The 27295-nt window shown below is 40.4% G+C and overlaps 2 protein-coding genes across 3 annotated transcripts in view; one reads left to right on the top strand and one right to left on the bottom strand.

Moving 5' to 3' along the window:
- Nucleotides 1–896: 896 nt before the first annotated feature.
- glis2b (GLIS family zinc finger 2b) overlaps nucleotides 897–27295 on the bottom strand; it is a 99227-nt gene continuing 72828 nt past the window's right edge. For both annotated transcript variants that reach the window (XM_057860778.1, XM_057860777.1), the window contains 6 exons: nucleotides 20995–21162; nucleotides 20786–20916; nucleotides 12490–12645; nucleotides 12284–12417; nucleotides 4168–4286; nucleotides 897–4091 (listed from right to left, as the gene is read on the bottom strand). In XM_057860778.1, the coding sequence (XP_057716761.1) occupies nucleotides 3361–4091; nucleotides 4168–4286; nucleotides 12284–12417; nucleotides 12490–12645; nucleotides 20786–20916; nucleotides 20995–21154 (1431 nt within the window). In that variant the 5' untranslated portion in view covers nucleotides 21155–21162 and the 3' untranslated portion in view covers nucleotides 897–3360. The remainder of the gene's footprint in view (nucleotides 4092–4167; nucleotides 4287–12283; nucleotides 12418–12489; nucleotides 12646–20785; nucleotides 20917–20994; nucleotides 21163–27295) is intronic.
- The window catches only part of tfap4 (transcription factor AP-4 (activating enhancer binding protein 4)), a 93455-nt gene continuing 92657 nt past the window's right edge, over nucleotides 26498–27295 (top strand). Inside the window, exon 1 of the mRNA XM_057860781.1 lies at nucleotides 26498–26558. The gene's annotated coding sequence lies outside the window, so the exon portion shown is untranslated. The remainder of the gene's footprint in view (nucleotides 26559–27295) is intronic.

The following is a 27295-nucleotide window of genomic DNA, read 5'->3' as shown; positions in this document are numbered from 1 at the left end:
ACACAAACTGGCCGTGTTGATTCCATTACGGGAAAGCAGCTGGACAATCCAGGAGCAAGAAACCGTGCCAATTCTGTCCATGGGGGATGTTCTGCCTCTCAACCCACCACTGGGGGGAGCCAAACGGCTGTGCCTTCCATTTTCTAAAGAGGAAACGATTATTGGTCTTTGCCAGGTGATGTAACACCGTTGTCTGTCCTCTGATAGCACAAAAAAGCTCCAGGTCTACAATGCCTGGTAAGAAGTTCCTCAGGACCCGGCTGGTCCGTGTTGGTTGGTCGGCCTCCCCAAAGTGGGGAAAGATTGTCAAGAAAGAGAAGACAGGTAGTCCCCGGGTTACGAACGAGTTCTGTTCCTACGCTGGTGACGTAACCCGAATTTTCGCGTGAATCGAAATTAACTCTTTAAAAATTGGGAAAAAAACTATTCAAATGTCCAAAATTTGTATTCTGTTGAATGGTGGCAGCGTTGTGTCTGGCTGGACTGTCGCCTTATATCACAGCAGACTCATCTGACGTGGATAAAGGACAGCTGTGCGGTGGTTTGGCCCACGTAAGGCTGTAAGTTGTTTCAGCTAATACATTTTTGTATATACATTTGCAATTAGGATTAGAGCTACAGTTTGTGGTGTTATGTGTGAGCGATTTGCTATGAGAATTGTAAGTACGTTAGTATTCGTAGCATTCAGGCTTGCAGATTTTGTAATGAAAATTAGGCTAATCTACTAAATTCACATATTGATCGGACTAAATGGATGTTTGAACAGCAATTGTTTTGTGTCGAGAGTTTTATTGTTAAAATGTGTGTCATTTTGAACAGATGTGTGCATACAGTGATCCCTTATTTTTCGTGGTTAATGTGCCCCCCCCCCCCCCCCCCCCCCAAAAATCGATCTAATAAAATTCAGATTTAACAGCATTGGAAAGAGATACATATAAGACATGTTTTTCCCATTTTTTCCCTCAAAGCATTATAATGAAAAAAAAACCCAAAAAACATTGTATGTATATTTTTATAAATGTTTTTTTTTAAGCACTGCAAGTGTAATAATCATGATATAAATGAGATATATTAGTGCTGCAACGATTAATCAATTAACTCGAGTAATTTGATTAAAAAAAAGATTCATTTTTGCTGCTTTAAGTATTCATTTAATTAAAGTGGCGTTGTAATGGTTTGTTTTGAAAGGGTTTGCATTTAGTTTTATTGATTTGGGTGGATACACTGCCCTCTAGTGGCAACAGTGAATATGGTATAACTCATTTCACATGGCTGAATCCAGCTGCTCCCTGTTAAGACCGACATACGCCAAGTTTTTGTTTGAACTTTTAAAACTTTTTTTAATGCATTCGTAATTTAGTTTATAGGTATATTTAGCCGTTTTTTGTGGGACTATGTGTTTGAACCATTTGTTAAGAGCATTGTAAAAAAAAAAAAAAAAAAAAAAACATATACAAACTAGGGCTGTCAAAATTATTGCGTTAACGGGCGGTAATTAATTTTTTAAATTAATCATGTTAAAATATTTGACGCAATTAACGCACATGCCCCGCTCAAACAGATTAAAATGACAGTACAGTGTAATGTCCACTTGTTTTTGGGCGTTTGGCGCCCTCTGCTGGCGCTTGGGTGCGACTGATTTTATGGGTTGGTACCATGAGTGAGCATGGTGTAGTTATTGACATCAACAATGGCGAGCTACTAGTTTATTTTTTGATTGAAATTTTTACAAATTTTAATAAAACAAAAACATTAAGAGGGGTTTTAACATAAAATTTCTAAAACTTGTACTAACATTTATCTTTTAAGAACTAAGGGTCTTTCTATCCATGGATCGCTTTAAGAGAATGTTGATAATGTTTAAAGCCATCTTGATTTATTGTTATAATAAACAAATACAGTACTTATGTACCATATGTTGAATGTATACATCCGTCTTGTCTTATCTTTCCATTCCAACAATAATTTACAGAAAAATATGGCATATTTTATAGATGGTTCGAATTGCGATTAATTACGATTAATTAATTTTTAAGCTGTAATTAACTCGATTAAAAATTGTAATCATTTGACAGCCCTAATATAAACATATATATATATGTTAGCATTTGATAGCATTTAAACTAGCGGACTTTTGCCATGTAAGTTAGCCAATTGTTCTTTTGTTGTACTTACATCCTCATTTTTTATACCATTTGAGGCTCAGCTCAGGTATTTTAATTTTTTATGATCCTTTTCCGATTACTCAATTTTTTGAACTATTTCATCGATTAATCGACTTCTAAAATAATCTACAGCTGCAGTCCTAATATACTGGTATATTAAAGAAACTATTGATTTGTACATGTATACACGCATATATATTAACATTTTTAAATAAAATACTGTATTTATTTATTTATTTTTATTGAAAAATATCCGCGATGGACTTCGAGCGCGAAGTTTGAAACGCGAAGTTGCGAGGGATCACTGTATGTGTGTTACAGCTTCACAACTGGTCAAAAGTGAAGGAAGTAAAAAGTTCAAAAAGCTCAATTGCTTTGCTGTCAAGCTGAACAACTTCACATTTAGTGAGGACAGAAAAAGTCATGTTAATCTAGTACAAAATAAGATACTGTCATATACAATTAAGTACGTTTTGTGCGACTAAAACAAAATGCCTGGAGACAAAATGGCAGACGAGACGGCGTCGTAAAGTCGAAATCGTGTAGGTCGAGTGTATCGTAACCCGGGGACTACCTGTAGCTTCTAGTTACACATAAAAGTTAGCAGCAGTTTTGAGGTTTCATAACTATAACCAGTTAAGTGCTGTGTATAACTGAACCTTTTAAGACGCTTTACGTTCACTTGCTTTGGTCTAGCAAGCATGTCTGAATCGCGTGAAACACAAAAGCCTGGAAGTTAAACATTTAGGGACAGAAAAAAAAATTGTGCACATTTGCCCAGTTGAGTGCGTCATCGTGTTTCGTCGCGGGGTTCGTCTATCTCACTGTTCGGCTAGAGGCACGTGTTCGATAATCTTTTATAAATACTGGAAAAAAACATGGAAGGACTTTAGTAAGACTGTCACGTTCAAGGGCTCCGTCCACAGAACCAACAAACAAGGAATGAAAAAAAGTATCAAATAAGAAACGTGAGGGCCTCGTCAGGCTGCGTAGTACAAATAATCTTGAGCCCCTCTACTGCAAGAGAGGCCTGCGTTCTACAACTCTCATAAAACGTGTCGTCTAAGTCTCTGTATTGTTGTATTTTCTACCCTCTTTGAAGCTATTGTGTGAGCCGATTCGCTACCCTCGACCGGCTGTACGTTCACCCTCCCATCCCGACCCCCTGAGCTCTTCTGGAATGTGTATGTGTGTATCAGTTGACCACAGCTGGCTTGAACACCAAAGTGCCTGGGGGGATGACCACCCAGGACATGGGATCATGAGACCCTCCTGTGGAAAGGTTAAGCACCCCCCCGGTCACCTCGTTCTCAGCCTCCTCCCTTCGACCCTTCTTCGCCTGCAGGCTCGGGGCCCTATGCTCGGCGGTTGAACTAAGCACGGGCACCACCGGCACGCCTAGGGTTGAGGAGGCGAATGCCGTAGAGAGCAGGGGCGATTTAGCCAAGCCGTTGAACGATAGGATGGGAGCCCCTCCCAAGCTGCCCGAAGGGGAGTTGGGGCAACCCAACGTGCTGAGGTCCAGGGGCCGAGGACTGAGAGGGGACAAGGGAAGGGATCCACCCAGGCCCTGAAGAGCATGGGCGCCCAAGAGAGCGGTCCCCGTCCCCGGGATGATAATGTGAGCCCCGCTCACGTAGGACATTTCCGAATCCTTCCCCCCGCCGCTAGCCAATCCCCCACATTGACTTCCCTTCAGCAAGGACCCCACTCCACCCGGCGAACCCTGCTCCTGAGCCACAAAATGGCCGTGGGCCTTGATGTGCTTGCGTAGAGAACTGGGATCTGTGTAGCGCTTCAGGCAGCCCACCATCTTGCAGTAGTAGGGCTTGTCAACATAGTGCGTACGCGTATGTTTGAAGCGGTCGCTTGAGTTGGAGTAGCGCTTGTTGCAGCCCTCATACGGACATATGTAGGGCTTTTCACCTGCAGAGGAAACAAAAGGTTGTTTCATGTGTAATCTGACTGTTCTGAATAGACTTACCGCAGCTGCGCCACTGACCTGTGTGTGAGCGGTTGTGTATCTTGAGGTTTTCTAGGCGTGAAAAGCTCTTGTTGCAAGTGGGACAGCGATGAGGCTTCTCATTGGTGTGCGTGCGGATGTGAATGAGCATCTTGTACCTGTGGTGGCACAAAACATCAGTCTCTTAGGTTCCAAATACACCAGATGCATGATCATCCCTGTTCCGGTCCGGCTCAGTGTTGACTGCGTGCCATGCAGTACGTCAAAAACAGGCAAATCATACCGGCTGCACACGGCTGCGGACCACCAACTCCGTTCCCTGCGCTCACGTGAGCGCGCGCTATATATAATGTGCCATTTAAAACAACGAAAAACACACGGAGTCTATACTCATCAGAGAAGCAGAGAGAGAGCACTTTTTTTCTTTGCATATTGATATTTTAGTTATATCTGTCTCTTAATTCCAGATTGACTGCATCATTTTGAGATCAGGGCTCCGTGTGTTGGGGGTTAGGGGGGCGGGGCCCTATAGACCCCAATCACCAACGTCACACAATCACGTGATCGCTGTGTTGTTCCGCCATATTGTCCGTCATTGTGTGTCCGTATTCTCAATGGTCTCAATTTATCGTGCAATTTATAGTGCAATTCATGGAAGCCCCGGTGCTTTCAGACGCTGTAAACTCATTGGATGTGTTGCATAAAAGGCGTTATGTGGAAAAGCTTCGGTCGATCCATTCGCCAGATCCATATTTGATGCCTAAATCGATATTTTTCGACCCGATGTCTTCGCCGTCTCTGCCTGACATCTGCTACCCTGATATCTACAACTATCTTGTCCACAGAAACTCAGCCTATTCTCACGAAACTTTGAAAAACTTTAAGAGCAGCACTCTAAGCAACATTACCCCCCTTTACTTCCAATTATCTAAAATGGCGACAATCAATAAAAAAAAAAAAGTTGACTGCGATGACCGACGCTTCAAGGATAGGTGGATATTGGACTATTTCTTCAATAAAACACGCAACAACTGTCTGCCTCATTTGCAAAGGGACAGTCACTGTTTTCAAAGAGTTCGATGTGATGCGATATTACCAAACAAGACACGCTGACATGTACGACAACATTACAGGGAAGATACGCAGCGAGAAATTATAGCAACTTGAAGCTAGTTTAATTTCACAGCAGCAGTATTTCGCAAGAGCCCAAGAGTCGAAAGAGAACGCCACAAAGGCTAGTTGCAAAATTGTTGAAATTATTTAAAAAAAAAAAAAAAAAGTAGTGCTGCAACGATTAATCGATTAACTCGAGTATTCGATTTGAAAAAAATATTCGAACTAAATTTTGTTGCTTCGAGTATTCGTTTAATTGAAGTGGCATTGTAATGGTTCATTTTAAGTGTTTGCATTTCATTTTACTGATGAGGGTGGATACAATGCCCTCTGGTCTGCCTCTTTTCACATGGCTGAATCCAACTGCTCCCTGTTAAGACCAACATAAGCTAAGTTTTTGTTTGAGCGAATGTTTTTTTAATGCATTCTTATTTAGTTTGTAGGTATATTTAGCCGTTTTTTGTGGGAATGTGTGTCTGAACCAATTGTTAAGAGCATTGTAAAAAAAAAAAAAAAAAAAAAAAAAAACTTTAGCATTTTGTAGCATTTAAGCTAGCAGACTTTTTCCATCCAAGTTAGCCAATTGTTCTTTTGTTGTACACAGATCCTCTTTTTTTTTTTTTTATTATATCGTTTGAGGCTCAGCTCAGGTGTTTTAATTTTTCATGTTCCTTACCCGATTACTCGATTATTCGAACAAACTAGTCCATCTATTAATCGACGACTAAAATATTCGAGAGCTGCAGCCCTATAACAAAGCAAATGTGACACACAGAACGGCTTGCTAAAATTTGCTTAAATATATTGTTCTACGTAAAGGACGTCAGCCAAGGTCGGCCCCCCACATTTTTACTGCACCAAATCTGGCCCCCTTTGCAAAAAGTTTGGACACCCCTGCTGTATACAAACCGACATTGTGTGTGCGCCGGGCACTAGAATTTCTGCAGTGGAACCACTTCCAGATACGCTGTTTTTTTTTTTCCCTCAAAGTTGTTAGCACGTCGTGTGTTTGATATCATTGCCAGAAAAACACACATAATAGGACACCTTGCAGCTTCGCTTTTAATCCTCTCTTTATAATAACGATCTGCTGCATCGAATATCACTTTGTGACTTTCCACCTCCATGATAAAACGTTCTTCGTCCATGTTCGCTGGTGTTTAAACCGTGAATAAGCAACTGGGCTGTTACGTCCAGGCCCAGCTCCGCCCATTTTGTCGGATGCGTGTCCGGCCAATATAGAAAATAGCCTATATCATCCGGAGATGGTCCGCAGTCAGTCTGGAGCACTGACGCGGCCAGTTTACGTTGAACAATAGGATATAATGGGAACGGATTGGCTCCGGCGCTATTTTTTACCGGAGTCGGACCGGAACCGCAACGATCATGCATCTGGTGTATTTGGGCCCTTACTCTTTCTTCAAGGGAACCTCGGAGTAAAAGACTTGTAGGCTGTAATAAACCACAATTCTTCTATTTTACTAAAATATGTTATTAGAAACACAAAAAATATTGCCATTGATTAAAAAAAATATATATGGCGGAAAACACAGACATGACTGAAAAAGCAGTTTCTGCTCTTGCACCACTCTTCAAAATAAACTGCTGTATTTTAAGCCAAAACAACTGTTGTGTTTGAAAGAACAATATGTCTATATGCTGGCATCGCATTAAGTCCCCCAACTATTTTTAATTTGTCCATTTTACTCTGAAAACGTTTACAGACGTCGCGCAACCGCTTTTGTTTCAGCCTAGCCATAAAAAGAAGGTAAGTAATGGTATTTATTATTCAAAATGTCTGTCATGTTCCGCTTAGAATCATTAATTGATGTCTAATATTTAGTTTAAAAAAAAAAAAAAAAGTAGGGCTGTCAAACGATTAAAATTTTTAATCGAGTTAATTACAGCTTAAAAATTAATTAATCGTAATTAATCGCAATTAATCGCAATTCAAACCATCTATAAAATATGCCATATTTTTCTGTAAATTATTGTTGGAATCGAAAGATAAGACAAGATGGATATATACATTCAACATACGGTACATAAGGACTGTATTTGTTTATTATAACAATAAATCAACAAGATTGCATTAACATTATTAACATTCTGTTAAAGTGATCCATGGATAGAAAGACTTGTAGTTCTTAAAAGATGAATATTAGTACAAGTTATAGAAATATTATATTAAAACGCCTCTTAATGTTTTCGTTTTAATAAAATTTGTAAAATTTCCAATCAAAAAATAAACTAGTAGCCCTATTCTGTCCTCAATGTGTGTGAGTACACAAATTGACAGATAGCGAACATAAGTTCCAAAAAGAAATCAGACGGTGTGGCAAAGTTTCTTGTATCTTTGTAAAACTGAAAATAACAAGGCAATGTGTCAATAACTTGCATAAATCACAAAATAACTTAAAATGTACACACACGTGTCCATTTGAGCAGTAGCACTAGCCAATTAGCTCACAAGCATCTAACAATGTAACTGCATTTCACCATATATGTGAACAAATTCAAATCATCATCATCAATAACTATCTAATGCTCATGAATATAAACAAAGGAGGAATATAGCTCACAAGCGATGCATGTATTAGACACAAACAGTGTGATGGGGCTATGAGAACTGCCACTGAATACTGGATGCGGATGTTAGCTGGTCTGAATAGCACTGTCTATTAGTGTGAGTTTGCGTCGACATATAATCGCGTCAGAAAAGCGCGCCGAAACCCAAATAATCAGCTGCACTGAATCGCCAGCAGAGGGCGACATTACGCCACATAACATATGCAAGTCACACCCAAGCGCCAGCAGAGGGCGGAAAAACTCCATAAAACACAATTAACAAGTTGGCCTTTCACTGTACTGACATTTAAATCTGTCTGAGCGGGCCTAGTGCGTTAATTGCGTCAAATATTTTAACGTGATTAATTTTAAAAATTAATTAACGCCCGTTAACGCGATAATTTTGACAGCCCTAAAAAAAAGATTGAAAACTTTTAAACAAATGATGTCACAATGAAAAAATTGGCGTCTGTAAAAAAGTCACGGATATCTACCTCATAACTATCACCTAATTGTATTTTTTCGTTACTGTCGCATTTTCCCCAATATTTTAGATGATAAATAAACGATCCAAACAAAAAAAAATTGAAGAAAAAAACTTTTAAAAGGGGAAATATATGAAAGTGAAAATCTTGACCACTCCTTGATGTGTGCGATTTCTGCATCTCGACACTTGTTATATTACCATGTTTCACCCATAAAATCCCCCAAAAAATCCAACTGTGGCCATTCACAGCTGTGTCTTGACACTCGGTGAAACATGCTACATGGATTTTTTTGGATCGAAACAGGGTAAGTACGCAATAATATCTCGTTAAAGTCATGGCGTCTGTAATTCTGGTCTCGCGTGCTCTCACCTCCTGATAGGATTTTGCTGTTTAAAAAACATTTTAAAAAAACAAAAAAACACCCTCCTGTTCAAAATTTTTCTTCCCCCAGAAAATTGAGATTTTAAGCTTTCCAATCATGTATCACACATGCATATCGGACAATTTTGAAATTTGGTCAAATTGGGGGTCTCAGAGCGCAACTTCAAGTCACCTGAGTGTTTTCCGCTATACATAATATTTAGTAAATGTTTTGACCTACGGAGGGCGTCGTGTTTTATGCGCGCAATGGACGCTCGGGGTGATGATGTAGATTGTCACTGTCACTCGACGAATACTACCGGGTTTCTGCGATTCCTTCTACGAGGCAAGACGTCCAGCGCATGCGTTTATCAGTTAAAAGTGGCGATTACTGACTATTTGTGTTTTTATTGAGTCTTTTATTATCTTTTAATTACCTCAAAATACTTTTTGCATGTGTTTCCCTCTCATACTTTTAAGCATTGTGTCTTGTGGTCGCTTTGAAGCAGATTTTTGAGCTGTTGACCACATTAGTCACGTAGCGTATTTAAACCACCCTTATTTGGTATTTCTACGTTGAAGTATTTTCTTAAGGCATCTTTTAGTATGTTCTGTCTGTATGTATCTAAACAAAGCAAGATGAAAGCGCACGGTAGTATTTTGGGTGTCAAATTTGCCTCTTGTAGACGTTTCGCCAGTGTAGGATATTTTGGCAGAACATTTTTTTTCCTACTCCAGTCTTGTCTCATCCCATCTTTCTTGTTCATTTTGCTTTTGCTGCTCGTTTTGTGAAATATCAACAGTGTTGTCATGGACATTAATGTTCCTCTCTGGTTCAAATCGAAAGGGTTGAACAAATGACATGTTTATGTCCCTAGAGTCATACTCTGGAAGCCCGGCAGCGTAACCATGTGAGGTCACCGCCCTGCGACGTCAACAAGAATGGGGACCTACTAGTTGAACTCATTTTACAAATTGTAGATAGAAAGACTCGTAGTTCTTGAAAGTTTAACTAGCAGGTCGCCATTGTTGTTGACGGCGCAATGTACACTGGATGGTGACGTCAGCGGTGCTGGAATTCCACAGTGTCGCTCGTTAGCTACATAAACTTGTCGTCGGTTCTGCCCTTCCAATTTGAACCCGAACAGAAAAGTGATGAGCAGGACAGCACTGTCGATATTTTCCATACAGACCAGCAAACGAAATTAAATAAAAGTCTCCAGCGGATTTCAAACCCGCGTTTCCCGTGTTACAGACAAGCGCGTAGACCTCAGGACTGTACTTCCGCATGACGTAACGTCGTGATTTTTCTTATTAAGCAACCGCAACCCATGTGCGTTGTCTATCTCTGTGCGTTAAAACCTGAACCGCAACTGAAAAAAAAGTGCGGATGGCTTAACCACCGAATTAGAAAACGCGGCTCACTTCACCGCAGTGTCTAGTGACAGTGAAGCAAGCAGACAGCAATAACATAGAGATAACGTAAAAAAAGTTTATTGAACACACACAAACAGGGTCCGTGACACTAGGTCGAGATGAATTTAAAAAACTGTCAAATGGCAGAAAGGCAATATCTCGGCAAGCCGCCTAGGATCGGTTTAAAGACACTGCTGATGAGCTAGAATTGGATGCAGGTACGAAATTGGGAACTCATCCCACAGCTTTGTAACAAAACAATCTGACCAGCAGCATAATGTGACAAAATCATGCCAGTCGTCATACTAGCTTCACTTGCTAGCTAGCACAGCTATTCTTACAGTCCAGACCAACCACGTCATCACCCCCAGCGTGCATTGCGCATGTAAAACATGGCGCCCTCCTAGGTCAAAAAATGTACCAGATATAAATTTTTAAATCAATGGCAATAATGTATGTTTCTAAAAACATAGAGTGCCTTGCAAAAGTATTCGGCCCCCTTGAACCTTGCAACCTTTCGCCACATTTCAGGCTTCAAACATAAAGATATAAAATTTTAATTTTTTGTCAAGAATCAACAACAAGTGGGACACAATCTTGAAGTGGAACAAAATTTATTGGATAATTTAAACTTTTTTAACAAATAAAAAAACTGAAAAGTGGGGCGTGCGATATTATTCGGTCCCCTTGCGTTAATACTTTGTAGCGCCACCTTTTGCCCCAATTACAGCTGCAAGTGGCTTGGGGTATGTTTCTATCAGTTTTGCACATCGAGAGACTGACATTCTTGCCCATTCTTCCTTGCAACACAGCTCGAGCTCAGTGAGGTTGGATGGCGAGTGTTTGTGAACAGCAGTCTTCAGCTCTTTCCATAGATTCTCGATTGGATTCAGGTCTGGACTTTGACTTGGCCATTCTAACACCTGGATACGTTTATTTTTGAACCATTCCATTGTAGATTTGGTTTTATGTTTTGGATCATTGTCCTGTTGGAAGATAAATCTCCGTCCCAGTCTCAGGTCTTGTGCAGATACAAACAGGTTTTCTTCCAGAATGTTCCTGCATTTGGCTGCATCCATCTTCCCGTCAATTTTAACCATCTTCCCTATCCCTGCTGAAGAAAAGCAGGCCCAAACCATGATGCTGCCACCACCATGTTTGACAGTGGGGATGGTGTGTTCAGGGTGATGAGCTGTGTTGCTTTTACGCCAAACATATTGTTTTGCATTGTGGCCAAAAAGTTCAATTTTGGTTTCATCTGACCAGAGCACCTTCTTCCACATGTTTGGTGTGTCTCCCAGGTGGCTTGTGGCAAACTTTAAATGAGACTTTTTTGGATATCTTTGAGAAATGGCTTTCTTCTTGCCACTCTTCCATAAAGGCCAGATTTGTGCAGTGTACGACTGATTGTTGTCCTATGGACAGACTCTCCCACCTCAGCTGTAGATCTCTGCAGTTCATCCAGAGTGATCATGGGCCTCTTGGCTGCATCTCTGATCAGTTTTCTCCTTGTTTGAGAAGAAAGTTTGGAAGGACGGCCGGGTCTTGGTAGATTTACAGTGGTCTGATGCTCCTTCCATTTCAATATGATGGCTTGCACAGTGCTCCTTGAGATGTTTAAAGCTTGGGAAATCTTTTTGTATCCAAATCCGGCTTTAAACTTCTCCACAACAGTATCTCGGACCTGCCTGGTGTGTTCCTTGGTTTTCATTATGCTCTCTGCACTTTAAACAGAACCCTGAGACTATCACAGAGCAGGTGCATTCATACGGAGACTTGATTACACACAGGTGGATTCTATTTATCATCATCGGTCATTTAGGACAACATTGGATCATTCAGAGATCCTCACTGAACTTCTGGAGTGAGTTTGCTGCACTGAAAGTAAAGGGGCCGAATAATATTGCACGCCCCACTTTTCAGTTTTTTTATTTGTTAAAAAAGTTTAAATTATCCAATAAATGTTGTTCCACTTCACGATTGTGTCCCACTTGTTGTTGATTCTTGACAAAAATATTAAATTTCATATCTTTATGTTTGAAGCCTGAAATGTGGCGAAAGGTTGCAAGATTCAAGGGGGCCGAATACTTTTGCAAGGCACTGTATGTTAGTAAAAGAGAACAATTGTGACTTATTAGAGCCTGCAAGTCTTTAAATCAGTGGTTCCCTCCAAAGGCCCCTACTTAGTTTCCAGTGTGTGAGGCACTCACCTGGCATTGAACCCCCTCCCTTTTCGAGCGCAGCCTTCCCAGTGGCAGCAGTAACCTGTCTCCTTCTCTGGTTTAACATGAAAGTCGTTCACATGGTCCACCAGGTCTTGAAGCGAGTCAAACAGCAGGTGGCACTGAAGGGGAAAAAATCATAAATTTAGCTCTGCGCTCGAAGCTAAATTGAATCTTTGCTTTCCGGGTCGCACCTTCTTCCAGCGGCAAGCCAGCTGCTCATCTGATGAGAGGTCTGGGGATGCCCTTTTGTCACTCATCTGGCCAATGAACATGGAAGACGGCAGGTGAAGTCCCGCCCCTCCTCCGATTGGCACAAAAAACTGAAAGGCTTGCGAGAGCTGGGAATTCTAAGGAGGTCAATGCAAGCAAGAAGATCAGGACCAATGATCACAGTTGAAATTATCGAATACACTAGTAACACAGGGCCTCATCTGTTTCATTACCGAAACATCTACTTTCCTTTAGGCCAGTGGTTCTTAACCTGGGTTCGATCGAACCACAGGGGTTCGGTGAGTAAGTCTAAGGGATTCGGCGAAGGTAAAGAAACACAGCCCTATTTCTGTACGCTGATTAAATCCAGGCAAAGTGGCTTTTTAGACCAGGTTTTGGACTGGTTTGCTCCCAATTTACAGGCTTAATCCATTTCGTTTAACTGCTAGTCCTCGATCTGATGGGAGGAGAAACTGGTTTGCTCAGTGGAAGGTTGACTCGCACTTGTACAACAGACCACTGGGCAGCATTGTCTCAAATTTTGACCTGCTTAACACGCTGTCAAAATGAGAAGAATTTTGAACGGGAATATGCGAAATTATTAGCTTGTTAGCTCAGATATATCGGTTTTGAATTGGGGGGGTGCTTTATTATCTAATTTCGAAGGGTTTGGTGAATCCACATTTGAAACTTCTGGGGTTCGATACCTTTAGCAAGGTTAAGAACCACTGCTTTAAAGTGCATGTGACACGAAAAAGCATGTTTATTTCATAATACATGCGGTATTTTATGCTCCTGAATGATATGGCCTGCTTGGATGTGTGTGGAAGCGATCGCTATATTTATTTAGTTTTTTTAATCCTGCGCCATGAAAATGAATTACGTGAAGGCGTCCTCTTCACTATACAGCGTACTGTTGTGTATGAGGATGAAGGATTCAGCTGATTTTGCGGATTAATACGTTTATTTTTCACATCACGCCAGCCAAACGGCTGCAGAAAAATCATTCTGTATGAGGGAGAGGCGTATGCGCCTTATTGGAGTTTCAAAAGGTTCCCATTCACAGTGGATATTGGCCAAAACAAGCCCGACTACTGTGGGACCATTGGACTTACGAGGAAGTGAGTAAACATCTTGTTTTGTATTATGTCAAATACGAATACAGCGATTACAAGGTAAACACTACAAACTTTCTTTAAATAAAGGACTACTTACGTTTGATCATTGATAGGCATGTAAAAAGCTCTCCTCGTGCACATTAGCTGCACGTTAGCTGCACAACAACTGCAGTAGGGCTGCAGCTATCGAATATTTTAGTAATCGAGTAATTGACTGAAAATTCTATCGATTAATCGAGTAATCGGCTAAAACAAATATATTTTTAAGTGAAGAGCAATTATAAATATACATGAGAAAACAAGACATTTCATTTAATCTTGAACCATTTTCAGTCAATCAATGTCTTTATTTTCGATGTATATTGTTGAAAACAGCCAACAATTGCATCTCAGATGTAACTAGAATTTTTAAAAAAAAGACTAATTCACTGCTTTCACTCAAAAAACTTTTAGATCTTATTAAAAAAAATATATATATATATATATATCGTACCTAAAAATGCCGTTACGCTTGATAACACGCATCACTTAAAAGTTTTTCCCACGTGTTTCAATTGAATTTCTCTTTGTGTCAAGCTGTTTTTAAGTTCTAGTTAAGTTTTTAGTTAGTCTAAACTGTAAGTCCTGATAGGATTTAGAGTTTTTGCATTGTTCAAAATAAATGTATGATAGAGGCTGTATTGGAGCACATTAGGGACCAGTGCTATTTGGTGTTTTATCCAGCAATGACTACTGAGCTAAAATTGATAGTTAGCATGATTAAGTTTTTATTTTGCACCCTCATCACTCCACAATGCTATGTTATGTTAAAGCCTGTATGTAAGACACGTTAGCCACGCATCGACAGTGGTCATAATTAATTGAAACCTAGCCGTCCGCTGGGCTAACGTTACATGAGCTAGTAGCGACAGTAACGTTAATCTTATTTATTAGCGCTTAGCGCTCTTTATTAGCGCTTAGCGCTCTACTGCTTTAAGATGGCGGCTGTTTACTAACGCTGCCCAGACGCGGCCGAGTCTGTCATTTCGCATCTAGTTCAACATACATGTGATCTCTATGAGACGCATCAGACGCTACCTGTACCAACGTAGCATCGTGCGGGCTAGTATTTAGCAAAGTCAGCGTCGTTTGTGGCGGCTGTCGGCTGCAGTAAGTTTTTTTTTTTTTTTTCCTTCTTCCTCTCCGCACGTGACAGCGCGTTGTCCCGCATTAAAAGTAGTCCAAGCAAAACATGATGCTTAGAGCTGTCAAAATAAATGATTACTCGAGGTGAATAAAATTACTCGGATCAGTTTTTAAACTCGAGTTACTCGAGTTGCTCGAGTACTCGTTTCAGCTCTAAACTGCAGCCGCCCTCTTCCGGGGAACGAGCTGTAAATTGCTCTCCGCCGGGCGGTTTGCCGATCCACAAAGACAATCGACAACCTAGTCGTCATGTCAAATAATCCGGGCTAGTTATGTGTGATTTTCCGCTTCGAAGACTTTGAAACATCACTCTGTTCAGGTTAGCATGTCGGCTAGCTGTCACGCCTCTTGGTTTGTTTACATTCTCCGAAGCCGGGGAAGGGAAATGACATATGTCCGATTTAGGTGGCATAAAATATCGTTCGGGAGGTGCGACAGTAAAGGTGAAGTCGACAGTTTTGACCATTATGGAGTAATTTTGCCATGTTGTCCTGAATAAGTGCATTTTTATTATTTCATATTCCATTTAGCACAAGACTGTTATTTGTCATGACATGCCATTTATTTAGCAGTTGGGGAAAATACTTGGATAAAAAGAATATCCTGTAAAAATATTGAAGAGACAGAAACAATGACATTTTGCAGATATTTTCGTCGCGTTTTCCTCATTGTGAATAGTTCCCCCTCGACGGGCTGACTGGTCCTTCTCAAGCCATTTATTTAGCTATTGGGGAAAAATACTTGGATAAAAAGAATATCCTGTAAAAATATTGGAGTAGTGAGACTGAAACAATGACATTTTGCGGATCTCTTCGTCGCGTTTTCCTCGTTCTGAATAATTCCCCCTCAATAGGCTGTATCGTAAAACCAATGAGCCCAGTCTCCCGCTGACGTCATCCACCTGTTGGGGACTCTTGAGCCCTATAATGGTAGGCGTGGCTAACCGGCAGATTAAAAGACTAATTTCTCGTCATCTGCGCTTTGATAAATTGTTGTATATAGTCGAATAGTCCCAAAATATGATTCTAATTCACATAATAATGCTATTTAAGACTTTTTTTCTCCTGTCGTATGCTCTTTAAGCTTTCACCCATTTTGCCTGAACAAAGCGGCCTTCATCTCTGAGCTTAGCTGCGAGGTTCTCAGAACCTCAACTGGGTCTCCCACACGCAAACATTACAGTCTGGTGTAACTTAAGCAGTAAAATAAATGCTTTTTGTGGACGAAGACGAAAACAGCGGTCCTAAATGGACCTTACAGCTCTTTGTCTTGTTGACTCGCAGCTATGTCAGTCATGCCTACGCGTATGTGACAAATTTCTGAAAACCAATTTACGCCGAACATCTCTGCTTCACCACCCGAAACTGAGCTGCTGTTGTTATGTAACACACTGTGAAAGATAGAAGGACAGCGTCCTACTTGCCTCCATGTGGGGTCAACGCAAGTGCAGAGTATTTTGCGCGCCGACAGGAGCTATCTTGGTGGGACGCGGGGGCGGGTGAATGCTTCCAGCCAGCTTGTCTCAATTCAATTGGGAGGCAAATGAATTAGTCAGCATGTGGCTGTACCTTGTCCTTAATCGGATTATGCATGTATACACACACACATGCTTCATACCAATGAATGAAACTTGCACAGACAGAGGTTCTTATTCGGGACACTGAGGCGTTTAACAGATCAACCTCGCATTCCTGCCACATGGTTTGTAGGCGGGATGGGGAAAGCGATATGTATGTAATGGGTGCGACATAACACTTCGGCTTGCCAACATTGCATGAAGTGACAAAATCGGTCGACCGATTAAGGATCTACATAATGCAACAGTCGAAATCATGTCGAGTACGTCGTAACCCGGGGGACTACCTGTCTGGTGTTGTTTGTTTTGAACAACTTTAGAGGTAAAGGTACAGATTAGAGGAGTTCCAAAAAATCGATTATTACATGCATCTCGATTCAACACATGATGATTCGATTACGATTCATAAAGGTTCAAAAACGATGATTTTCCCTCATAACTTTATGGCAGCCGCTCGTAGTTGAACGAAATTCAAGACACGTCTGCCGCCCGGGCACCGTTAATGGGCACACCTGCGTTATGATGGATGTTGCCGGTTAATGAGAATTTTAGTCCTTTTTAAAAGACTGGAAAATAAATTGGTGTATGAGACAGGCAGGCACGTTACGCTTTTGTGCGCAAGTTATTTTTTAGAGCAAGAGGGGAAGAGAGATAATTCATTGTTCCTCGTCTTTCAGATGTCCAGTATTAGTTTTCAGGCATTTCAATTGAAAAATGTCCTGAGTGTGTTGCTAAGAGCTGTGTGCATCGATAAGAATTGAGTACACGAACACTCTTGTACTGTTTAGCCTTTATTGTTGTTGTTTTTGAGATGTTAATAGTTAGCGCCGAGCGCTAAGCTAATTAGCTAATTCGCTAACGTGTATTTCATTTGCAGAACGTGTAAAACAATGATTAAGTACAGCGGTAACACTAAAAACATGCGAAAAAGTACAGAAATCTGTGAAAACAAAGTATATTGGTTAAAAGAAGTCTTTTTAAAGACACTTTGTTTCCAGAAAATGTGGAATTCATTCCACCTGTGTAAATTTTATTGTATAGACCCCAATCACCAACGTCACACAATCACGTGATCGCTGTATTGTGCCGCCATATTGTCCGTCATTGTGTGTCCGTATTGTCAATGATAGTAGTTTCTAAAGGTGGATTCACTTGCAAATTATGGAAGCCCCGGTGCTTTCAGACGCTCTAAAACTCATTGGATGAGTTATATAAAAGCCGTTATTTGGAAAAGCTTCGGTCGATCCAGTCGCCAGATCCATATTTGATGCCCAAACCGATGTTTCCTCTTGTCCGGTCCCGTCCTGTGCGTCAGAGCTCGTCCTTAGACCACAAAATTTCCAATCATAAAGTACTCCAGTTTATGTCACAATGAGGAGTCGGGGACCCAAAATCGGCACCGGCCCGAATATAAACCGACATTTGGTCAGCTGAGCGTCACCGTTGTCACGATTGTAAAATGAAACTTGATCGACAACGGGCCGGTGTGTGCCGAAAAATAGCTGCCCCGCGTGAAATGCCACCCCTGACGGGAGCGCTTATTTATAACGCTTTATTGACGTGAAAACAAATGTTTTCATGGAAGCATTACAGTAATGGATTTACGACTGTAAGATCAGTTTTAAATAATTAAATTACACAAAATATTAGTGTACTGTATTTTATTAACAAATCGTGGACTGGGCCACATAACCATCTTTGAACAGAAATGTATTAGTCTACAGGTTTTCACGACCATATCCTAATGGCAATCACACAGGTATGACATTTATTAGTTCAAGCAGAGTAAAATAATACATATTCATTATTCACGGTACAAGAAAGTCGTTTCCGTGTGGGCGCTCCCGTCAGGGGGGACATTTCACGCAGGCCGGCTATTTTTCGGCATAACACCTGTTGTTGCCCTCACCTTCTTGCTGCGCGACCGTAGCAACGAGCTTCGTAGTCTCCGTCTGATGATGTCTGCGATCGTGTTGGCATCATATTGATGTTTTTGCCGCTGTCTAATGGCTGTCGACACAAACCCATCATGGACCCAGATAAACAAACCGTGCTGCTTTCGAGATTTGCCCTTTTAACAATGGGCACACAGCAACTACTAAAATGACCGTTTATCTTCTCTGTTACTGCAACCAACCGCCACACATGCCTTCACCATTTTGATTAATCAATGTTAACGATTGTCAGGAAGGTTTTTGGGTTCGTTTACTAGGCGGTGATTCCTTAGACAAGCAGAAAAACACGCAGTAACAGGAGGAATGTAGCGATAATATGTAAACACGATGAGCTGACGGACAATATGGCGGCACCAGTCAGGGGATTGGAGTTGTGACGTCACGTGATTGGGGTCTATTGTTGAGAAAGTATTCCCTTTAAAATGGTCAATGTTTTTGCACTTTCTTGTAAAAAAAAAAAAATTAATTAATAAATAAGCAGTTTAAGGGCAGCTTATTGTTGTATGGGCATGTTTCCATCGTTCCTGTTAAATCATTAGGATATTTTAAATAAATAATGGACAGGAATTTGTTTGGTTACTGTATTACCGTATTGGCCCGAATATAAGACGGTGTTTTTTGCATTGAAATAAGATTGAAAAAGAGGGGGTCGTCTTTTATTCGCGATTGAGACGTTATTCCCATTCACGGCGCTAGATGGCGCCAATTATCATTTAAGCGATCTTCTGTCATGACAGATCTTAGCTACTCTCCCCATTCACGACGCTAGATGGCGCCAGATATCATTGAAGCGATGTTCTGTCATGACAGATCTCAGCTACTCTCAAGTTTAACCAGTTTGCAATTTTTTATTGCAATGTTTTTCCTTATTCAGATTTGTTTCAAGACTACAGTTACAGTTAGACTTCACTTTGATGGTTAATGCAGTTATTGCAATTTTGTTGTTTTATCACAATAGATTGGTTTATTTACATTTCAAAAACCAGAAGCCATTCATTTACGAATGTGATTGCACTTTAGTTTGCATATTTAAATGTTCAGATATTAAGATTTGAATGAGGCAAAATAACATGCTTTTCTCTCAGATGTACTGTAATTATTTTCTGTATAAAAATTAATTTGGTGTTCAAAAAGTCTTTTTTCAAACTTGAGTCTTGAAAAAGAGGGAGTCGTCTTATAATCAGGGCCGCCTTATATTCAGGCCAATACGGTAATTAGTAGGGTTTTTCCGATCATGTTTTTTTGCTCCCGATCCGATCCCGATCGTTTTAGTTTGAGTATCTGCCGATCCCGATATTTCCCGATCCGATTGCTGCTTTTTTTTTTTTTTTGCTCCCGATTCAATTCCAATCATTCCCGATAATTTTTCCCGATCATATACATTTTAGCAATGCATTAAAAAAAAAAAGGAATAAAACTCGGAGGAATATATACATTCAATATACAGTACATAAGTACTGTATTTGTTTATTATATGTTTGAATGTGTTTATTCAGATTTCAAAGAGTAACAGAGAGATCCTTATAGTATTTGTTTATTATGACAATAAATCCTCAAGATGGCATTTACATTATTAACATTCTTTCTGTGAGAGGGATCCACGGATAGAAAGACTTGTAATTCTTAAAGGATAAATGTGACTTTGTATATTGTGACTAAATATTGCCATCTCGTGTATTTGTTGAGCTTTCAGTAAATGATACTGTAGCCATTTAACTGTTCTGCCCAAATGCTTGATGGGAAGTTCAACCATGACCGTGCGTAGTGGCACCAATTGAAATATCTTCTCTGCGTTGGGAAGTAACATAGGGTGTTAAGGAAAAGATCAACCACTACCGTTCTTCCCCACATTGCTTCCCATGATATTTCTAACTGTTGACAGAGGGATCTTTAGGCTTTAGCCAATTAAAAAGAGGCTCCAAAGACTGCCAAAATTCTCTCTACTCATTTTACACTGCCTGTTAGCTCTATATATAGGTAAAGCGGCGCCATTATAGATTGAACGCGATAATGCGTGAGTGGGTCGTGCAGCGCATGCGTTAATTGCATTAAAGATTTTAACGTGATTAATTTTTTAAAAAATAATTACCGCCGTTTACGCGATAAATTTGATAGCCCTACTTTAAGCCAAAACTAAAGACTCTGGATGAATGTAAGACATTTTGTCTGTAACGTTAAATACAATTAGAAAACGATTTAATTCAAAAATATATATATATCAAAAAAAGGCATGTCCGATATTTTTTTGCCGATTCCGATACTTTGAAAATGACGTGATCAGACCCGATCGATCGGGATCTTTAGTAATTAGTAATGCATGATGCATCGATAATCGCGATAATCACGATAACCGCAATCATCATCAATACCGTGATTATCGTTTACTAATCGAATCGAATCGTGGGGTGCCAAAGATGGCACACCCCCTAGTACAGATCCTCACCACTGCAGGAGCGTAGTTGCCATTGGTCATCTCAGGCGAAGTAGGTGTGTGACGAAGAGAGGACGGAGACATGCTCAGATCCACCGCAGGGGGTGTCGGGGTATCCGTCCGGTCATGGGGGACCTGCATACCTAAGACAGCCGTGGACAAATCTAGCAGTGAGATGATTTCTAGGATTTGGTCATTGATCCGCTCGAAACCTTTATCACCTGCGTGCGGGGAGGCCGGGGAGGCGGGATCGATGACCGCCGTGCCGTCATCCGTCATGCGGAGATGGCGAGCCCGCTTCGGGATGACCGGCGAGCCCCGGTCCCGTCCGTTGCTTCGCCGAGGCAGCTTCAGGTCCAGCGGCTCATCCAGGGAAAGCATGACTGCACCTGCGCAAACATTGCAGATGCATAAGGGCCAAGTTAGACCGAGGGGGGCAGCAAAGAACAGTCAAATGTTTCCATAAAGTACATCATAAAATAGCACATTCCGGAGTCAAGCAGTGACTGATAATAAAATACACCTGTGATATTTGCCAGGTTAAATGTATCTGGAATTCAACTATTTGCCAGGTTAAATGTATCTGGAATTCAACTGTCCCGATGGGGAAGTATTTTCCTCTAACAATGGTAAACTGACCGCAATTGTAAACCGAAACACTGAGTATGCTAAAGGAAAATAAACAGAGCCATCCGAGAGAAGCCCCCTCCTCTTCTCTCCATCTTGACCTTTACTCGTACACTCTTCCTAAGGAATGTCTACAATCCAATCCAGATGGTCACCCTCGCCGCCAACCTAGGCCACCCCGGCCCTCGGCCTGGCACCCCCACGACCCCCTGCGCCCCTTCACGTCGGCTCCACCAACTTCACAGCGTGCACCTTCGGACCCTACGGACCTTTTAGGCCCCACCGGTAAGGCCCCCCTCCAGGCTTTTAAGTCCAGCTGCACCAGCTCCACCTCCTCCTTCTAAACACACTGACCTCTAGACCCAGCCTGAGGGTCTTGGCCAGGGCACTTCATCGAGATGTCACTCCGAGTTGCCCTACCGGCATCTTCCCTGAATGCAAATTGCAGCTCACGGAAGCCATTTTGACCTTTTACAAAAGCATCAGAAACAATCTGTATGTTAACATGAACGGCAACCGAATTAAAGTAATACTTTCAGCGCATACAATTTCTGTCCATTTTTAGAATTGTTTTTATTGGCCTAATTTGTTAAAGCAGAAGTTCATAATTTTTGACATTAGGCTTAATTTTCGAGTTAGCGGGGGTTTAATTAGTTGGTGGAGTTGATTTCAACAAATTCCGTGCAGTTTGTACCGAAATTTTCAGGCTATACGCCACTACTTTTCTCCTTCATTTTGAATCCTGCGGTTTATAGTCCAGTGCGACTTATTTGTTGATTTATTTGGGTTAATTGGTAACTTTATTTGACAGTGGCGTCGTAAGACTGTCATAATTATCCCTATATTGCCAAATGTATCACATTTGATACACCTAAAATTTCATGATTTTGAGACCAATTCAGAATTTTGACATTTCTTTTTTGAAAAAAAAAAAAATGATGGATGCAAGTCAACACATGCATCTGCAGGTTCCATGAGAAAAACAGGATTTAGCAAGGGTTATAGATATCTGAGCGCTTATTACACATATTCATTTTGACTTTTCTTTTTACAAATTTGAAAAAAAGGTTTCATTAGGACCTTATTTTCCAAATTTTGAGATTCTCTCATAATTGCTTCATATTGCTGGCATTAAAGGGTTATAGCATGAAACTTTCATGGGCATTACCGAATACTTATGACTAGGGTTGTTCCGATCATGTTTTTTTTTTGTCCCAATCCGACCCCGATCGTTTTAGTTTGAGTATCTGCCGATCCCGATATTTCCCGATCCGATTGCTTTTTTTTTGCTCCCGATTCAATTCCAATCATTCCCAATAATTTTTCCCCATCATATACATTTTGGCAATGCATTAAGAAAAAAAATGAATAAAACTCGGACGAATATATACATTTAACATACAGTACATAAGTACTGTATTTGTTTATTATGACAATAAATCCTCAAGATGGCATTTACATTATTAACATTCTTTCTGTGAGAGGGATCCACCGATAGAAAGACTTGTGACTTTGTATATTGTGACTAAATATTGCCATCTAGTGTATTTGTTGAGCTTTCAGTAAATGATACTGTAGCCATGCCCAAATGCATGATGGGAAGTGGAACCATGACTGTGCGTCATGCTACCAATTGATATATCTTCTCTGCGTTGGGAAATAAAATAAGGTGTTAAGAAAAAGATCAATTGCTACCTTGCTCCCCACATTGCTTCCCATGATATTTCTAATCATAGGGAGAGGAATTGTAAGGCTTTAGCCAATAAAAAAAGGCTCCAAAGGCTGCCGAAATTCACTCTACTCATTTTACGCTGCCTTTAATCTCTCTATATAGGTAAAACGGCGCCATTACAGATTGAGCGCGACAATGCGTGAGTGGGTCGTGCAGTGCATGCATTAAATGCGTTAAATATTTTAACGTGATACATTTTTTAAAAAACTAATTACCGCCGTTATCGGGATAAATTTGATAACCCTACCTTAAGCCTAAACTAAAGACTCTGGATGAGTGTAACATATGTCTGTAACGTTAAATACAATTCGAAAACGATTTAATTAAAAAAATATATATATATATATTAAAAAAAGGCATGGCCAATATTTTTTTGCCGATTCCGTTACTTTGAAAATGATGTGATCGGACCTGATCGATCGGGATGCCAATCGATCGGGACATCTCTACTTATGACAGATGTCAATAAGTGTCATCCGACAAATTATGTCTCTAACTCCATTTATGCCCAGCCCATTCAAAAGTGAGATAATTCACCAGATAACACTAAATGACATCTTTTATAAGCATTCATTAATGCTCATGACAGTGTCATGTCATAAGCATTCATTCATGCTCATGACAGTGTCATGTCATAAGCATTCATTAATGCTCATGACAGTGTCATGTCAAAATTATGATTGTCTAATGACAGTCGTATGGCGCCACTCTCAAATAAAATGTTACCAAATGCCATAATTAGCAATTAATGAAACAACTACAACAGTAACTGCAGAAATAATTAGCACTGAACATGAATTTTAACTTTAACTCATTTACTCCCAGCCATTTTCACCGGAGTAAGGCCCTTCGCTCCCGGCCGTTTTACTGGATTTTGACTGATTTTGCAAGGCCCACAGAAAGTTCTGTTCTATTGCTATTTAAACATGGAACCCACCAAAAGAAAGATTAGACTCTCTTCTTTCAGCAGAAAAAAAATTAGTTCATATCTTTTTCCAATCTTTAGAAATCAGCATTAGAAAATAGCTTAGTTTGAGCAACTTTCCAATTTCTGGTGAAAAAAAACAGAGAAATTGAGTTTTTTTTGAAAGCATACATTTCGAACGTAACTTTAACACAGCTATTTTTTGATTTAGTTACATCCCAAACATCTGAATAATGTTTTCCTTTTACAAAATAACGTAAACAACAAGACAAATAGAGCTTTTGATAGCAAAGTAACTATTTATTTACACATAACTAACTGAGATGACGCTGTTTTGGCCGCAACAGACGGGTTAACTTTTCCCTCATCGCCGCCTGTCTCATAAAGATGGATTGTTTTGAGTCTCCACGGGGTCTGCTCGGCGAGCAGCACGGACTCAACGACATCGTCCGCTGCACTGGTGGTCCCGGTCGTTCTGCTCAGTCGTCCAGCGCCTGGCATCCCGGGCGTCCTCTTGGTTGTTCTGCTCGGTTGTCCGCCGCCTGGCGCCCCGGCCGTGTGGCCCGGACGTTCGTTGCCGTTGAATCGGGTTGTGGGTCTTAGCAAATGCGCTACTGCCATCCGGTGGCCAGTTTTATTGCTTTAAAATGGATTTTCACCTTTGTGCTTTGGAGCTCAGTTGAATCAGAACCCAGAGATGTCTCTTATGAAAAAAAAATGTAAAAGATGTATAAATACGTCTTTGGGACACTGAAACAGTTAAAAATAGAACGTATTTCTACGGTTTTGGGCGCAAATGAGTTAATTTACATTTATGGAGCTGCAATGCATGCTAGGAGGCATGTTTGACAACAACGGTGTTGACAGCAGGTGGCAGCAGAGGTTGACCGTCTCCCCCAAGGGAGCAGTGATGACCAAAAGAAGCGTCTTGAAGCAATGAAGTTTTGCAGCCAATTGGTTCAATGCTTCATGGTGGTTCATTTTGTCTTATCAAATAAAGTGTTACTGGTTAATATCTTTTGGTGTAAATATCCCATAATAAAGTAAGGAGCTGTATGTACAGCTGCGGCTTATAGTCCAGTGTGGCTTATCTATGAACAAAGAGCATGAGTACCCTCTAGTGGATAAAAAAACATTGTTAACTGATTGGTAAAATGGAGTCATGCAGTTATTGTTTCGACGTCTCATTGGTGAAATTGGGACGGCCACTGTTGGCATCCCTGGCAATAATAAAGTCAATATGTACAATAAAAACAAAAAATGTAACGACTCTAGTGTCGCCCAAAGTTGTGGAGTAAGAGTAGCGTTTCTTCACAAATCTACTGAAGTAAAAATAAAAAGTATTGCGTGGTAAATAGTGCTGCAACGATTAATCGATTACCTCGAGTATTCGATTACAAAAAATATTCGAATAAATTTTGTTGCTTCGAGTATTCGTTTAATTAAAGTGGCGTTTTAATGGTTTATTTTAGAAAGTGTTTGCAATTAGTTTTATTGATGAGGGTGGACTGCCTTTTTTCACATGGCTGAATCAAACTGCTCCCTGTTAAGACCAATGTAAGCTAAGTTTTTGTTTGAGCTAATGTTGTTAATGCATTCTTAATATAGTTTATCGGTATATTTAGCCATTTTTTGTGGGAATATGTGTCTGAACCATTTGTTAAGAGCATTGTAAAAAAAAAAAAAAAAAAAAAAAAAACTGTAGCATTTAAGCTAGCGGACTTTTACTATGTAAATTAGCCAGTTGTTCTTTTGTTGTACATAGATCCTCATTAAAAAAAAATAAAAAAATTTAAAAAATCATACCATTTGAGGCTCAGCTCAGGTATTTTAATTTTTCATGTTCCTTATCCGATTACTCGTTTATTCAAACTAAGTAGACCATTGATTAACCGACTGCTAAAATATTCGATAGCTGCAACCCTAGAGGTAAAACTACCCTAAGAAGTAGTGCATTTTTCTCAAAAAGTTACTCAAGTAAATGTAACGGAGTATATGTAACGCTTTACCCACCTTTGCATTCGGCTAGCATTAGCTTTAGCATGGCGAGCAACATCTTAACTCTCACTTGTTTAACCACTCGTCGTTGACATCCTGGTGGGTTTAATTATTTGAAAATAATGTACGCATTTAATTATTTGAAAATAATGTACTTTTCTTGCCGAGTGTGTATAATCATAAAAAGTGCTGCGTTCGTTGGTTTGGTAGCACTAGTGTTGTGGCGGAGAAAGATCCAAAGATCCAGCTATAGGAATTCTTTTCACTTTCTCCATTTTCCAAAACTTTTCCTTTCCTGTCTCTACCACTGACTTAACTTTTTAGAACTTTAATGTAGTTTACCCCTGGTGCCAGTAGGTGGAGCGCCACCTAAGAGTTGGCCCCAATACTCCACTTCTGGGGATTGGAAATCAGGTGTGTCTGTAAGCACTCTTATAGGTAAGGGAACTCTGGTGAGTCTCTAAGAACTTATCAAGCACTGGCAGAGCACAGAGATGTTGCTGGTGAGTTTGCAGCCCTTTCCAATGCCAATGAAAACCGAATTATGAATGATCAGGCTGCTAAAATAAGAGCTTTTATGAGTTTAAAAGTTGGGACAGCAAAAGTTAATTGATGGTTGTTAATTTAGGTTTTGAGGCAGCCTGTGATATGTTTGTAATTGATCATCGTGGCCTGAGACCGTGTCCTTTGTTTCTGTCGGTATTTTCTGTTAGAATTTGAATCTGTTCAGTAAAAACATGATAAAAAGATCTTTGTCCTTGGGTAAAAACAAGTCATATTTAAGCTTGAAAGGTTAAAATAAATATCAGAATCAGGATTTGAAAATCCCATATCGGTCGACGTCTAGATGTGACCCAAGTTAGCGTAGCGCTATTTAATAAGATTAACGTTACTGTACCTTGCTAACGTACATTAGCAATGCGGAGGGCTAGGTTTCTATTAATCATGACTACTGTCGATGCGTGGCTAACGTGTCTTTCATACAACTTTTATTTAATCTGTAAAAACAGTATGTAGAGTGATGAGGGTTGTAAAGTAAAAACATAATAAAGCTAACTGTCAATTTTAGCTCAGTAGTCCTTGATGGATAACACCAAGTAGCTCTGGTGCCGAATGTGCGCCAATACAGCAGGCAAGCCTTTCAACGGGGGCCAGGGGGCAATCAGGTATATTGTCCCGGGCCTCAAGACCAGGGGCGTTCCCGGGGGTAGTGCCCACCCACGGACACGCTTTGCCAACC

This window comes from Corythoichthys intestinalis, chromosome 16, assembly GCF_030265065.1.
Source record: "Corythoichthys intestinalis isolate RoL2023-P3 chromosome 16, ASM3026506v1, whole genome shotgun sequence".
NCBI classification, from domain to species: domain Eukaryota; kingdom Metazoa; phylum Chordata; class Actinopteri; order Syngnathiformes; family Syngnathidae; genus Corythoichthys; species Corythoichthys intestinalis.
Note: the sequence above shows the minus strand (reverse complement) of the source record. Positions and strands in the feature narration are given on the sequence as shown.